Raw genomic sequence first — 14470 nt, 5'->3', positions numbered from 1 at the left:
ACTTTTTTCAATTAGTTGTCTGTTGTATTTGAAGTTTCATTCTATAACAGACAGAAATCTTTTCAGATGAATCCTACGAGTGCAACACAGCAGTATGTGTTGAGTATTTTATAACTAAATAGTGTGTTTATTAGGATCGCAAAATACAGATTAAAACAAACAGTCAAAAACGCTTACTGTATGCTCCCTAGTTCTGTAGAGTAAGCCTGGCCTGGTCCCAAGGGTAAGGGGCGTAGGTCCTAGAGCCAGGGTGGGATGGTCTAAGGCTGGGGTGGAGAATCAAACCTCTAGCTGTCATTTACTCTCATTAACACCACACAATGAATTTTGAAAAAGGCTAAGGCCTTGTCCACACGAAAATGGAGCTTCATCCAAAACGATTCTCGTTCATTTGAAAAAAATCTCTGCAAAGATAGCATTGCTTCAACAAATATCTGCGTACACACGGATCCACTGAAAACGTCTGAAAACGCTGTACATATGCCGAGCTGTAACGCTGTCACACAAAAACACCAAAAACAGAGAACAAGACGGAAAGCTCCCCGGCTGTATTCAAACTCCAAACATTATAGGTCGATTAAATGTTGACAGAGAGTCAGCTGTTGTTGTAACATTACGTCCATAGACTGTAACCTCTAGCGGCATGTCTCAGGTTACAGGAAGAGCGGTGGTGTGGGTATGACATCATCGTTTTACAAAAGATCCGCTTTGGGTGTGTACAGGAAAACGTTGCGGCGGTGTTTTCAGACCAAAAAAAACTCATAAATAAAATATAATATCGTCATATCTTAAACTTGTGTTTGTTCTGTGTTTCTCAGTGATGGCTCGGAGGAGGGTATGTCAGGCCTGGGCTCTCCCAGTGACCCCTCCTTGTCTCCTTTGGCCTGGAGTGTCACTGGAAAATATCTGGCATCAGCCATGGAGAAAATGGTCAACATCTGGCAAGTTAATGGTAATTACTTTGTTTTTCTTGCTCCTCTGGATTTTCTTTTTGGTTTTTACTGTACAGCATGTCAATGATAGACTCCATTTGACTCACTGGAGTATTTAATGTGTTGTGTGGCTCGGCTCGTGTTATCGGTGTGTGAGGTCCACAAAATATGAATGAGAGGAGTTATGAACATTTTATGGCTGCCATTAAAAATAAATATGCCTGGGGACTGGAAGTGGTCCAATCATCATTTCCTGCTCCCTACTACACCCTGCAGCATGCACCATCTGTCCTCAACCATTTCCAATTGCCTCAAGGATGAAAGTCCACAATCACATTCCTGTTGGCTTTAATCACAACATTTTCTCTTGTGCCATTGAAATGTGGCAGTGTCTTTGTTTTATAAGCAAATTAAACACACTGTTAATCCTTTTTTCTGTGGGCATATTTGTGTAATTACTTTAGGAAATGTTACAGTTGAAATTATGGATGCGGTGTAAAGATGTGTTCAATGACCAAGGTAACTGAGCTCCTCTCCCCTCCTCTCTCTAAGGTGGTAAGGGTCTGTTGGATGTGCAGCCTCACTGGGTGTCGGCTCTGGCTTGGCCTAAAGAGGAGTCAGAGTCCTTGTGGTGCGGGGAACCCAAGGACATGTTGCTGGTGGGTCGGATGGATGGAACCCTGGGCCTCATCGAGGTGCTGGATACCTCCACCATGCACCGCACTGAGTTGGAGCACTGCTACAGGAAAGATGGTATGAAGCCAGTGGAAGTTATTTAGTGACTTACAGACCTGCAGTAGTTTACTGGTCCTTGATGAGCTCTTTATCCTCTCAGTGGCGGTGATGCACATCGCTTGGTACAGCGAAGACAAGCCCTTTGCTGTGGGGTATGCAGATGGAAAGCTGCTGATTGGATCCAAAGAACCCTTAGAGAAGGGAGCCATCGTGGTCATTGACGCACACAAGGTAAAGTAGAACAAAAACAATCTAATTCAATGTAAATCTGCAAAAAAAAATTGAAAAACAGTTCCTCTTATCACTAAAGCTGATCATTATTTTCTCAGGAGTCGATCACCAGTATGAAGTGGAGTCCCTCTGGTCAGATCTTGCTCACCTGTGCCAAAGAGGAGATAGTGAAGCTGTGGGCCAGCCACGGCTCCCACTCTGAATCAGGCCTGGGCTCTGGCTGGCGCTGCCTGCAGAGCCTCAGACAGCCATCGGTGGTTAACGGCGTGGCCTGGTGCAGCCTGCCCGGATGTGGGCCTAAGCCCCTCAGCATGCTAGCCATGTAGGTTGTTCTCTATTAGCAGGCCAGACTGTGACTGATCCTGCTTTGTTGTTTAGTCCAACACTTTATGAGTTTCTCCTCTGGAGCTCCAGGAAACTGTCGCCTGCAGGCTGAAGGACTTTTTATGAAATGTTTGGTTTCTCTCCTCTGGCCTGGTCGGTTTCTTCACATGTTGCTGTTTTTCAGATGCTGTCAGAATGGCCTGGTCTCAGTCTGGACTGTTCCCCAGGACATCTGCAACTTCCCAGAACCCTCCCCTCACTCAGAGGGATGGTGGGACAATGAATCCAAACCTAAATTAATGGTACTTCAGTTCATTTAATAATTAATTACTCTGTTTGAATTGAAAGTGAGATCTCATTTAACTGTTTACTTTTGAAAGAGACCTGCAGATTTCTGGTGTTTTTGTGTCCTTGTTTTGTTTTGACAGCTAACATTAGCATTAACAGCTGTTTACTTACTAGTCATAGATGAACATCAAACTAAATTATTTTACTTACCACCATCTGTTTGTCTGGTAACCAACTAGCCCGTCCTGTCTCATCTCAGCATTTTACTCTGATCCTACGTCTGGATTTATAACTATTTATCAATCTGCTTATCCTGTCTACATAAACATCGAGTCATAGAAGAAATGCCAGAAGCACGTTTTGGCCACATCATCAGTATATCTTTTAGCACACTGGCTTTCCTCTGCTGACGAGTAACTGTGGTTGTGTTGCAGTCTTCCCGTTGGTCAGTAGATGGAGCGGCCTGCATTTTCCAGCTGAAGGGCCACATCACTCCAGTCAGGACGCTAGCCTTCAGCCCCGACGGCCTGGCTCTAGCATCTGGAGGAGTGGGAGGCCTCATGAACATCTGGTCACTGCGGGTAAGAGACACACACAGATGGAGGTGAAAACTCCCACACAGGATGAACAGAAGGTAAACACTGCAGGTACATGTCCCACAGATACACGGATGTAAGTGTAAAACACATTATGTCAAAATATGGAGGTGAAAAGAACAAAGGGATCATCACTTGCTCGTCCTGCCAACGGTTACCACATCGTTGTTTATAGAGACGCTGAATACCTTTCCTCTGCACTCACTGTACTTGTGTGTGTCCACGTTCAACAGGACGGCTCAGTGGTCCAGACAGTCGTAGCCAGTTCAGGGGCGATCCAGAACATTGTCTGGATCCCAGATGTGGGCGTCGCTGTCTGCTCCAACAGGTCAAAGGTAAAACTTCACACCTGATTCATATTTTTCCACGATTCAATAAAATACCTGTTTATTCTGCGGCCTGTTTCATTTCTGTGTATGTGTGTGTTGGTACGGCTTTTCCAGGATGTACTGGTTGTGAACTGCTCCAAAGAGTTCATGGCGTCCAACCACGTGCTGGCCACTTGCCGCACAGCGCTGAAGAAGCAGGGCGTGGTCGGCCTGAACATGGCGCCCTGCATGAGGGCCTTCCTGGAGAGACTGCCAGTCATGCTGCAGGAGCAGTACGCGTACGAGAAGGTACAGTAAGGTTGAAAGATAGATAGAAACTATTAATAATTACTACTCACAAAATATTTGTAGAATATAAAAGAACTATGGGAGGTCTATGTCCGACTGGAAACAGTAGGGGAACCAATATTTAGCTTGTGTTTCCAGTGGGACATGGACCTCCCCAACTAGACCTACTGTCTGGCTGTAGGACAACACTACTGTCTGATACTTTCACATTTATGAAATTGAATAGCCAACAATGGAAACCGTTGTGCTTTAAAGGTACATTGTGTAAGAATTACTCCCATCTAGGTTGTAGATCGCAAGCAACTCAGTCGTATTTTTCATGCTGCATTCGCGTGAAATTGGTTAGATGGCAGACGGACAACAGCCGCTGCAGGCCTTTATGTAAACCCGTCAGCACGAGGCAAAACAATACACGTGACAATATGTTGTCATGGAGATGTCGTATTGTTGACCTGGCCCACGTTTTACCGGCTTTCTCTCGACTTATGTGACTAAAATGATATCTGGTTTGTTACCGACGGCCGTTTTTCGGACTGCACCTGAATGCAGCATTCACGTGCAGTCCTCACAGTCCTCACTGCGTTACCGCGGTGACTTTTCACAGACGCCACCTCGACCTGAGCCGACAGCTCCGGCGTCTCCGGTGAGTTTCCGTGGTTTCCTACCGTCACGCTGCCACTGAACGTAAAAACATGGCGACACCACCGAGCTTACCCGCTCCATGTAGATATGAATGATATGAACGGCTAATTCAGAGTTTACCGGAACACTTCAGATTGTTGATGGGGGTGATTATTGATGAATGAAAAACGTACGTTTGAACGAAATAATCGATTTTCGTGAATAGATAACAGGAGAAGTTACACAATGTACCTTTAAGTGTTTGTGGTTAAACAGCAAAAACTAGTTATTTATTATTATTAAATATAATATATACAGATATCACTTGTTCATATTAATGAATTTGTTTGAAAACACAACACCAGAGCCCAGGAGAGGGTTAGGAAGGGGGTTCACTAAAGCTGGGCTGTGTGACAGTCAACTTTCTTTGTTATTTAGAAGTGGTCTGGAACTTTTCACAATGAAAACTTTCATGATTCAGACCTGCAGCTGAATTCCAGCTTCACACCTCTTTTCAGGAAATGTCAGACTTAAAAATACTAGACAAGGTGCCCTGAGGGCGAGTTGGTAAAAATAACTAGTTCACCACTACAAATAATGAAATACAAGTTTTATTGTTTAACTTTACTTTATTAATTGTATTTCTGATGTTTCCTTTCCTCCCCACCCTCCAGCCCCACGTTGTATGTGGGGAGCAGCTCGTCCACAGCCCCTACATGCAGTGCCTGGCCTCCCTGGCCGTGGGTCTTCACCTGGACCAGCTCCTGTGTCGCCCCCCTGTGCCGCCTCACCTTCGACACTGCCCACCAGAGTCCGGCACGGGCATCTGGAGTGCCAGTGAGTGGGCGTGGCTGGACTGCTTCTCCACAACCGTCAAGGCGGCGGAGGCCCTCGCTCGAGGCGCCACTTTCCCCGAGTCCTTCTCTGTTCCCGATCTGGAGCCGGTGCCCAAAGACGAGATGGCTCTGCTCATGGTGAGGAGTCTGCTGCTGGCGTCTGTGCATCAGTGGCTGGAGTCTGTAATTTAAAACATAATGAATACCTGTGTAGGTGCATAACAACTGTGTCCCTTGCTCTTGTAGGACAACAGTAAATGGGGGTCTGGTATGGATGAACAGATCATGTCCTGGGCCACATCGAGACCAGAGGTAGTTCAGATCCATACTTGGAATAAAATGCAACAAAGTGTTTGTCTGTGGAGGTGATAGCAGATGCTTCAACCCACTCATTTGCCGCGTGCGATGTTTGCAGGACTGGCACCTCGGAGGAAAGTGTGATGTGTACCTTTGGGGGGCAGGACGACACGGTCAGCTGGCAGAGGCCGGAAGGAACATCCTCGTGCCGACCACCGCTCCGTCTTTCTCTCAGGCACAACAGGTACACAGACAACACAGACAGAAAGACTGACAGGACAGACAGAACACAGACAGAACAGACAGAGGATCCTGACAGTACATTGTCCTCTCTCCTCCTCGTCAGGTGGTGTGTGGTCAGAACTGCACCTTTGTGATCCAGCCCAACGGGACGGTGTTGGCGTGTGGGGAGGGCAGCTACGGACGTCTGGGGCAGGGAAACTCTGATGACCTGCACGTGCTCACTGTCATCTCCGCCCTTCAAGGTGACACATTAGTTGGTGTTACAGTACAAACTTTTACATATTGTTTTGCTGAAATGGCTGACTGTTTTGGTTGCGGGGGTGGGGGTGGGGGGGGGGGGGGGGTATAGGTGTGTAGCAGTTAGAGGGGATATCAATAATTAATAGAATATACTGTATATATGCTATAATATACTGTTCCTCCCTTTTTACCTCTCTTCTTCTTTCCCACTCACTCAGCTGTTGTCCGGTATCTCCACTTCCTGTAATTGTCATTTCACATTAAAAGGGTTAGGTTAGGGTTAACCCTAACTGTGGAGTACTGAATGCCTCAGCAGGCCACCATTTTGTGATATCAATGAAAATAATGTTGACTATTATTACTGCTAACCATCATTGCTAGCTACTTTTTAAATGATGTTCCCACTGTCAATTTTGGGTTTTATTAATTTGTTAATTACTATGCTGTAGATAACAACAATAATTATAAAACATAATTTGTTTTGCACATACTATGCACCAATTGCAGCTCAAAGTGCTCTACACTTGAAGCACTATAACAAGCAAATAAATAAATAGTAGAAACAAATAACTTCAACAGCATACATAAATGTTGAAAAAAAAATGTATTGTATGTTCAAGTTCTTATATACAGTAAATATTATGTACATTCTTCAGTTTCAGTCCAGAAAAGCAACATCCCCACTGTGATGGTGGGCGATTACATTCTGGACATGATTAGTTAGTTAGTTTCTTGTGTTTGATCAGATCTAGAAGAGATCAGACATGAATGAGGGTGCTGTACCAAGGAATTTAATTATTGTCCTGACTGTTTTTTTTTTGTCTGTTCTTGATGTCAGGTCCGCAAGTGTAGTGATAAATCTGGGATGTACTGTAACTACCTGTACCTCAGTAACATGTCTGTGCCCTAACCGTCTCGTGGTCGCTCTTCTCTCCAGGTTTTGTTGTGACTCAGCTGGTGACGTCATGCGGCAGCGACGGTCACTCCATGGCTCTGACGGAAAGCGGCGAGGTCTTCAGCTGGGGAGACGGCGACTACGGTAAGCTGGGCCACGGGAACAGTGACCGCCAGCGCCGACCCAGACAGATCGAGGCTCTGCAGGGAGAAGAGGTGGTGCAGGTCAGTGCGTCTTTACTCAAGAGTGTTTAAGGAACCCAAAGTAGGTTTATCAATTTGACCATTTTTTTTGCCACCTTTCTTTTCTCTTTTCCTCTTTCCAGATGTCCTGTGGGTTCAAGCACTCAGCGGTGGTAACAGCCGACGGGAAACTTTTCACATTTGGTAATGGTGATTATGGCCGACTGGGGCTTGGAAACACATCTAACAAGAAGCTACCAGAGAAGGTCACGGCTCTGGAGGGATACCAAGTGGGACAGGTAAGACAGAAAAGTACTGTCGAGATAAGAAAGAAAACAGCTATCATCTTGTAAATGATGCATGAAAGTAAAATGAGTCAAATCCAGTACTTCTTGGCTCGACCTGTGTTAACATATGGCTTGCCAGCTTGGATATACGTTTTTGAAAACAGATGATTGGGGAGGCACAGAGCTAATGTTGACGTTGTTCCCCCCTCAGGTGGCCTGTGGTCTGAACCACACGTTGGTCGTCTCCGCTGATGGAATGATGGTTTGGGCTTTTGGTGATGGAGACTATGGAAAACTGGGACTTGGCAATTCCACAGCCAAGTCCTCACCTCAGGTACACACTGCTTCACCTGAACAGTCTCACCTGATATTACTGTGTTGTTCTGTGAATGTGAAGTTGGTTTATTTTGGATTTTTTTCTCCGTAGAAAGTAGACGTACTGTGTGGAATCGGCATCAAGAAGGTCGCCTGTGGTACTCAGTTCTCTGTGGCTTTGACCAAAGACGGGAAAGTTTTCACATTTGGCCAAGGTACACTATTTTTTCTTTTCTCCACAACTTGATTTTGATATAATCACAGAGCAGCAGTGATTGCTTAGTTCAATCTCCTTTCTGTGTGTATGGTCTCCCTGTGCCTGACTGGATACAAATACTGTTGTTTCATAATAAAAAATTATTTTAAGAGCACCTGTGTATTTGACATATTCATATAGTTTGTTTACTTAACTGTCACAGATCGCCTGATTGGTTTGCCAGAGGGCCGAGCCAGGAACCACAACCGGCCCCAGCAGGTGCCGGCGCTGTCAGGGGTCCACATCCAGGATGTTGCTGTCGGAGCTGAGCACACCTTGGTGCTCTCCTCCACGGGAGACGTTTACACCTGGGGCAGCAACTCGGAGGGACAGGTAACCTGCTGTTGCAATCCACTGAACCAAAACAAAGTAAAGTGTCAGTAACGATGATGTTAGGACTATTTATTTAATATAATACAGTCCCTTAGTTCCAAAAGTATTGGAGTAACAGTGAAGCCAAGTCCTTAATTTTTCGCTGCACACTGAAAACATGTGGGTTTGACATCAGTACATGAATATGATAAGAAATAAGTATTGCAGACTTTGTTTCCAGGTATTTACATCAAGCTATGTTAAACAATTTAGAGTATAGTCAGAATATAGCCCCATTTGTAATAGAACACTAGATTATTAGGTGAACAAAAGCACTAATTAAACTAATTCAAGTCTATCTGTTCCATTGAGCCTCATTTTGTGGTTGATTTTGTCAGTTTTTATTCTCTGGTAAATTATTTATGTTGAATTTAGTGCAAATAAATAATTGATGGTAACCGTGTGTGAACTGCACCTTTGTCGTGTAGCTGGGTCTGGGCCACACCAACCACGTTCGAGAGCCCACACTGGCGACAGCGCTGCAAGGCAAGAACATCCACCAGATCTCTGCCGGACGCTGCCACAGCGCCGCCTGGACGGCTCCCTCTGTGCCGCCTCGAGCGCCAGGTGAGGCTCACGTGTCCTAACATGCAAGCTAATGCCCCCCACCACCTCCTGCCGTGCCGTGCCACTGCTGTGGGCGGTCACTTAATCCTGGAGGTCAGATTTCCTGCAGTGCTGCTGGGACGTGTAGCGAATGCCAACATGCGGCACTTGTTTATTTATTTATAGAAGTTTATTTTGGTCATCAACAAAATAAAACAATTAAAATGCAACACAAACCCCTCAAATCTTGAAGCAGAAGTATTTTATAATCGTTTAACCTCTTTCACATTGGGTGGTTATTTGACCATCTTCCTTTGGTGCTGCCTCCCAGCTCCGTCCTCCCCCTTGCCTCTCTCATGATCTCTCGCTTCCTCCTCCTCAGGCTCGTCGGTTCCTCTCCAGCTGGGTCTGCCCGTGGCGGTGCCTCCTCAGTACAGCGGGCTGAGGGAGGTGAGCATAGAGGCGGTGAGGGCACGCCTACGCCTCCTCTACCACTTCTCCGACCTTATGTACTCCTCGTGGAGGCTGCTCAACCTCAGCCCCAACAACCAGGTAGGAAACGTGCCAAGTTACTCACACAAGAAGCTCAAGTCTTGTTTATATCACACATAAAATTGTTACCAGGAGAAGGTGAGATTTAGATGTGTGTGTTGCAAAGCAGGAATTTTGCAGGGTAAAATAGTAACTATGAGATTAAAGGAGGTTAGATTGAACTTTAAAATGTGGGAGCCAGCACAATGGGTGTGGTTTTGGAGGGAGGATGCATCTTGCTACTTATTGGTTAAAAAATTGCCTACATCACTCATGAGGACAGTGATTACTCTGATGTGTAATGTTAGCTGATATAATTCTTGCTTTTCAGAGCTGCACCTCCCACTACAACGCTGGAACCTGGGGGATCGTCCAGGGCCAGTTGAGGCCCCTGTTGGCTCCCAGAGTGTACACTCTGCCCATGGTGCGCTCCATAGGCAAGACCATGGTGCAGGGGAAAAACTACGGCCCCCAGATCACCGTCAAACGAATCTCCACCCGGTCAGTGCTCCACTGGACTTCATCTTCCAGTCATTAACAAGTCTTTATGTGAAGCCAAAAGACTCCAGGGAGTCAAACCAGAACCAAACCCACATAAAGTGATTTTTCTGAAAAGGACCCAAGAACAGTCACGGCAGACTCCATTTAGAGTTCGACAACTAAAATCGACCAATTAGTTGGAACAGATAGGACACTTTATAAACTATTGTTAGAGGCAGAATGTTTGGCTCCTATAGTGGCCGATGGCTGTGGAGCAAATCTCCGCACAAGAGCTGACGGGAAGCTATTTTGTATATGAGATAACAGGCCTAACAGGCCTCCACATTTACACAGCCAGCTAATCTAACCCTAAAATGAACAGCTGAACTGCCTGTATTGTCATGGTCTTTTCTACGGCAGACGGCTGAGGACAAAATGGGTTATTGTAATTAAAATGTGTTGTGTCCCTCTAGTTCTGACTGACCGTTCTGAGTCTGACCAAGCCGCCTGCACTGTTGACTTGTAATGAGCTTTTCTTTCATGGGGCATTGGCCCATCAGCTTTGTCTTGCTTTCTTACTCCATCATTATTATACTTGGAAAATATACTGTCAATCAACCTCCCAATAGGGGTGTAAATAAGACGTGATCCAAATTGTAGTCGACCCCAAACAAAGAGAGGATGCTCACACACAGCAGCATCGTGACACTCGGCCAGTTGCATCTTTACACTGAACCACAGGTCAGAGCTTTAGTGTAAAAGATGTAACAACAGTCATTTTCAAGCAAAGAGTTAAAATAACTGCGTGACAGTTTTTTTTTACACAGATCGATGAGTTTGTGATGTTGTCTCACCGTGTTAAAACTTCTCCTTTTATCTGCAGGGGCAGGAAGTGTAAACCGATCTTTGTGCAGATCGCCCGTCAGGTCGTGAAGCTGAACGCCTCTGACCTTCGACTGCCCTCGAGGGCGTGGAAGGTGAAACTGGTGGGAGAGGGGGCAGATGATGCAGGCGGCGTCTTCGATGACACCATCACAGAGATGTGTCAGGTATGGTTCACACCTGATTCCAGATGAACCAGATGTTCGCTGGACGTCTGAGGACACAATGACATCCGTTTTTTTGTTTTATAGGAGCTGGAGACGGGCGTTGTGGACCTGCTCATCCCCTCCCCCAACGCCACAGCAGAGGTCGGCTACAACAGAGACAGGTGAGAAAACTATCTGAATGTTACTGACCAGTCCCTCCAGAAAAACGCGATTATGCGATGGCATAATTCAACACATGATCAGCCAAAGTACGTACTATGTGGGGATCTGCATTTTTTCAGAGGCCACACTTTCGCTGCGTCAATCACTGCTTTCCGTGCAAAATGCGCAAAATATGCGGGGATTGCATGATTTCGTGATCCCAACATTTCCGTTTTGAAAAAGTCACATATACCTTCGCAGAATGTTAAAAAATGTTGCATGTGTACTTCTCACAGGAGCAGCCATGTTCCCCTTGTTGCCTTGGGAACATTATTACATAACGTGAAACATTATCGCCTTGCGTGAGAAGACAAACAAAACCGTGTGTGAGAGAAAGAGGAAAAAAAATAGCTCAATGATAAAAAATAATTTTGCTTATGCTTCACAATAAATGTCTAAATATTGAATTGTTTAAGTTATTGGGACAAAGGGATGTAATGTTAGTGACAGCTGTGTGTGTGTGTGTGTGTGTGTGTGTGTGTGTGTGTGTGTGTGTGTGTGTGTGTGTGTGTGTGTGTGTGTGTGTGTGTGTGTGTGTGTGTGTGTGTGTGTGTGTGTGTGTGTGTGTGTGTGTGTGTGTGTGTGTGTGTGTGTGTAAACACATAAGACCGACCAAAAGATACAAAAGTGAGAACAGGGTAGGGAAACCACTTTTTTCATCAAATCACAGTTTTTGCAAGTTACTACAACTTCAGCAAATCCCCATAACTTCATCATAGAAAATAAAATTGCTTTATACCTTGTGTATTCCATTGCATTTTCTAAGGAAAACCTGCTGCACAATCAAGGATTGGAAGGAATCTGACAAATATCTTTAGTAAAACCAATAGATCAATATTAGGAGCCTTCTTAAAGATGATTGATGAGTGCTGAAAATAAGGCACCTGGTAGATGCCTCCATGTCCTTCTGTTTCTTTTTAATTTGATATTTTTTATATAATTTAAACTTTCTTATTTTTATACTTAATCCAGGGTTTAAGCCATGATTTTTTTAACCTCATCTGTTATGGCTCTACTCTACCGTGTATGTTGAAAATTAGAAATGCTACTGCAAGAATGTGTTTAAAAGAAAAAGTTAAGGAGCAATAAAATAGACATAATATAATCCATGTGATGCAACATACTCCATGTCTCTAAAAAAGTTGTTATATTCCCACAGTGTGAATATTCAGGATAAATATGTGATTAATATGTTTTAGATTCATCAGCTAATCGGATGCTGTGTCATTTTAGTGTCATCCTAAAAAGCACCTGAAATTGAACATGTCTGCCCCCTGTCACCCACCCAGGTTCCTCCTCAACCCGTCTTCCTGCCTGGATGAGCACATGCTCCAGTTTAAGTTTTTAGGCATCCTGATGGGCGTCGCCATCCGCACCAAGAAGCCTCTGGACCTGCACCTGGCCCCCCTGGTGTGGAAACAGCTGTGCTGCATCCCGCTGCTGCTGGAGGACCTGGAGGAGGTCGACCTGCTGTATGTGCAGACGCTCAAAAGCATTCTTCACATTGAAGACAGCGGCATCACTGAGGAAAATTTCCATGAGGTGGGTGATAGATTTTCAAAACTTAGAAAAAATATAATTTTAATCATTTTTTTAGGTCCTTGTCATTGCTTACTGTGTAATTTAACCAGATGAAGGATGTAGTCTGATGTGTGGCCCTGAAGTTATCACAGAAACACGGTGAGCAAATGTTAGCAGCCACTGAGCTCCGAGTTGCTCCAAGACGCCCCTCAACCTAGTTTTAATCACGTGTCTGTTTTTTTAAGAGAGCAGCCTGGTAAAAAACCTTCTGATCAATTAATCTGAATGAATCCTGACAGGGAGACGCTGACTGCAGCAGTGACAAAGAGGACCACTCCCACAATCTCTCATGGCACCAGTTTTTTTAGCTAGCGAGCAACATTGTGAAGTTTGGGAAAAGTAGCCATAAACAACCTTTTATACATTTAAAATTAAAATAAATAAACTTAGCTTGACTAAACCAAGTTTAATGTTGACATGTAACAGAGCTTGGCTTCATTTTAAATTTGAATTAACTAATTTTAAATGTAGTTTTACTAAACTCTGATCAACGTTAATGATAGATTAGATTAAACCTCGTGCAATTCAACTAATTTAAGATCTTTAAAAAGATAATGCATTTGCAGCAGTGGAAGAAATACAGCTGTGTTACAGCTGTGAAATTCTACTGTTTCTATTAAGATTGTTGTTTTGCTCCCTAATCCTGCCTTTAAGGAAAATCTTAATTTAAGGTGTTCTGTGCTTTGACTGGTCCCTGGTAAATGAATGCACTTCATCACCAAATCATATCAAATTTGGCACCTAGATAGAAATGTATATCACATGCTGTCCTCGGTGAGGAATTAGTCCAAACCCAGAGTTAAAACACAGCAGATGTGAAGTGTGTGTGGTGCTGTAATTTCTGCAATTTAAATGTCACATCTAAACACATCTCTGCTGTTTGTGAGCAGCTCAGTGTAAAGGAAATGTACAGAGAGCTGCTGAGCACCGCGGCTGCACACACACAGACTGGATTTATGGCTGTGAATGTAAATTTGTTTTTGGCTCCATCAGATTGGAAACTTTTATTGCTCATAAAAATTGAATAAGCATCTCGTTGCTTCTCCTGGAGGCTCAGCTGTAAACACCGGTTACACACATCACACTGTATTAATGGCTGAGCTCCGGCTCCAGCAGCACAATAAAGACTTTTCAAAGTCAACATTAACATCCCTGTAAGCACAGGCTCAGTGAACGGCAGAGGGTTGTTCTGACGGGGGGGGGGTGATGAATTTATGTCTTCTCCTCCATGTGAACCTTTGATTCTCCGCGATCACACGTATGCTGCTCAGACGTCTTAACAAGCAGCCAGTTCACAGCCGCAGGAGCCTGCTTTCACTCCCACAGCCAGGCGTGACTGTCACAGACCAAAATAAGCCTCAAGTGATGTCACATACCACGACCACACCGCCCCCACCGAGGGCCAACTGGAGGTTCAGCTAATTTATATATATATATTATATTTATAGCTAAATGTTCCTGAACTAAATGTGGCTCATAGTCTGTTCACGCACCAGACTATGACTATTGTGGCAGTAGTATTGTGACAGCCCCCCCCCTGCTGGTACACACTGTTCCTCTCCCAGTTTTGATCAAACCTCAGCACCATTACTGATACTACAGTACAACAGCTCTGACACAGACCACACAGTGCCCCCCTCCCCCTCCCCACCCCCATCCCTCTCCTAACCCAACCCTAAAGCCACAGATCTGCTGGCTCCGACAGCAGAGAGCGAACCAATCCAAACAACCTCACACAACCCCTGCACTGTAAAGCCGCCGGCCTGCAGGAATGCCAGGGCCGCTGTTGATGCAGCATATCCTGCCCGGCGGAGA

At 44.9% G+C, this 14470-nt stretch overlaps 1 protein-coding gene across 6 annotated transcripts in view; it reads left to right on the top strand.

Annotated features, from left to right (window-relative positions):
- Positions 1-14470, top strand: part of herc1 (HECT and RLD domain containing E3 ubiquitin protein ligase family member 1) — a 68550-nt gene that overhangs the window by 48735 nt on the left and 5345 nt on the right. For all 6 annotated transcript variants that reach the window (XM_084001784.1, XM_084001786.1, XM_084001783.1 and 3 more), the window contains exons 54-76: positions 819-952; positions 1485-1685; positions 1768-1898; positions 1997-2220; positions 2407-2524; positions 2945-3091; positions 3340-3441; positions 3550-3723; positions 5019-5318; positions 5427-5492; positions 5596-5721; positions 5824-5962; positions 6898-7079; positions 7181-7336; positions 7536-7658; positions 7752-7854; positions 8059-8228; positions 8696-8834; positions 9196-9365; positions 9676-9845; positions 10708-10873; positions 10958-11034; positions 12364-12616. In XM_084001784.1, the coding sequence (XP_083857910.1) occupies positions 819-952; positions 1485-1685; positions 1768-1898; positions 1997-2220; positions 2407-2524; positions 2945-3091; positions 3340-3441; positions 3550-3723; positions 5019-5318; positions 5427-5492; positions 5596-5721; positions 5824-5962; positions 6898-7079; positions 7181-7336; positions 7536-7658; positions 7752-7854; positions 8059-8228; positions 8696-8834; positions 9196-9365; positions 9676-9845; positions 10708-10873; positions 10958-11034; positions 12364-12616 (3571 nt within the window). The remainder of the gene's footprint in view (positions 1-818; positions 953-1484; positions 1686-1767; positions 1899-1996; positions 2221-2406; positions 2525-2944; positions 3092-3339; positions 3442-3549; positions 3724-5018; positions 5319-5426; positions 5493-5595; positions 5722-5823; positions 5963-6897; positions 7080-7180; positions 7337-7535; positions 7659-7751; positions 7855-8058; positions 8229-8695; positions 8835-9195; positions 9366-9675; positions 9846-10707; positions 10874-10957; positions 11035-12363; positions 12617-14470) is intronic.

The sequence above is a fragment of the Trachurus trachurus genome (genome assembly GCF_905171665.1).
Source record: "Trachurus trachurus genome assembly, chromosome: 3".
Taxonomy (NCBI): domain Eukaryota; kingdom Metazoa; phylum Chordata; class Actinopteri; order Carangiformes; family Carangidae; genus Trachurus; species Trachurus trachurus.
Note: the sequence above shows the minus strand (reverse complement) of the source record. Positions and strands in the feature narration are given on the sequence as shown.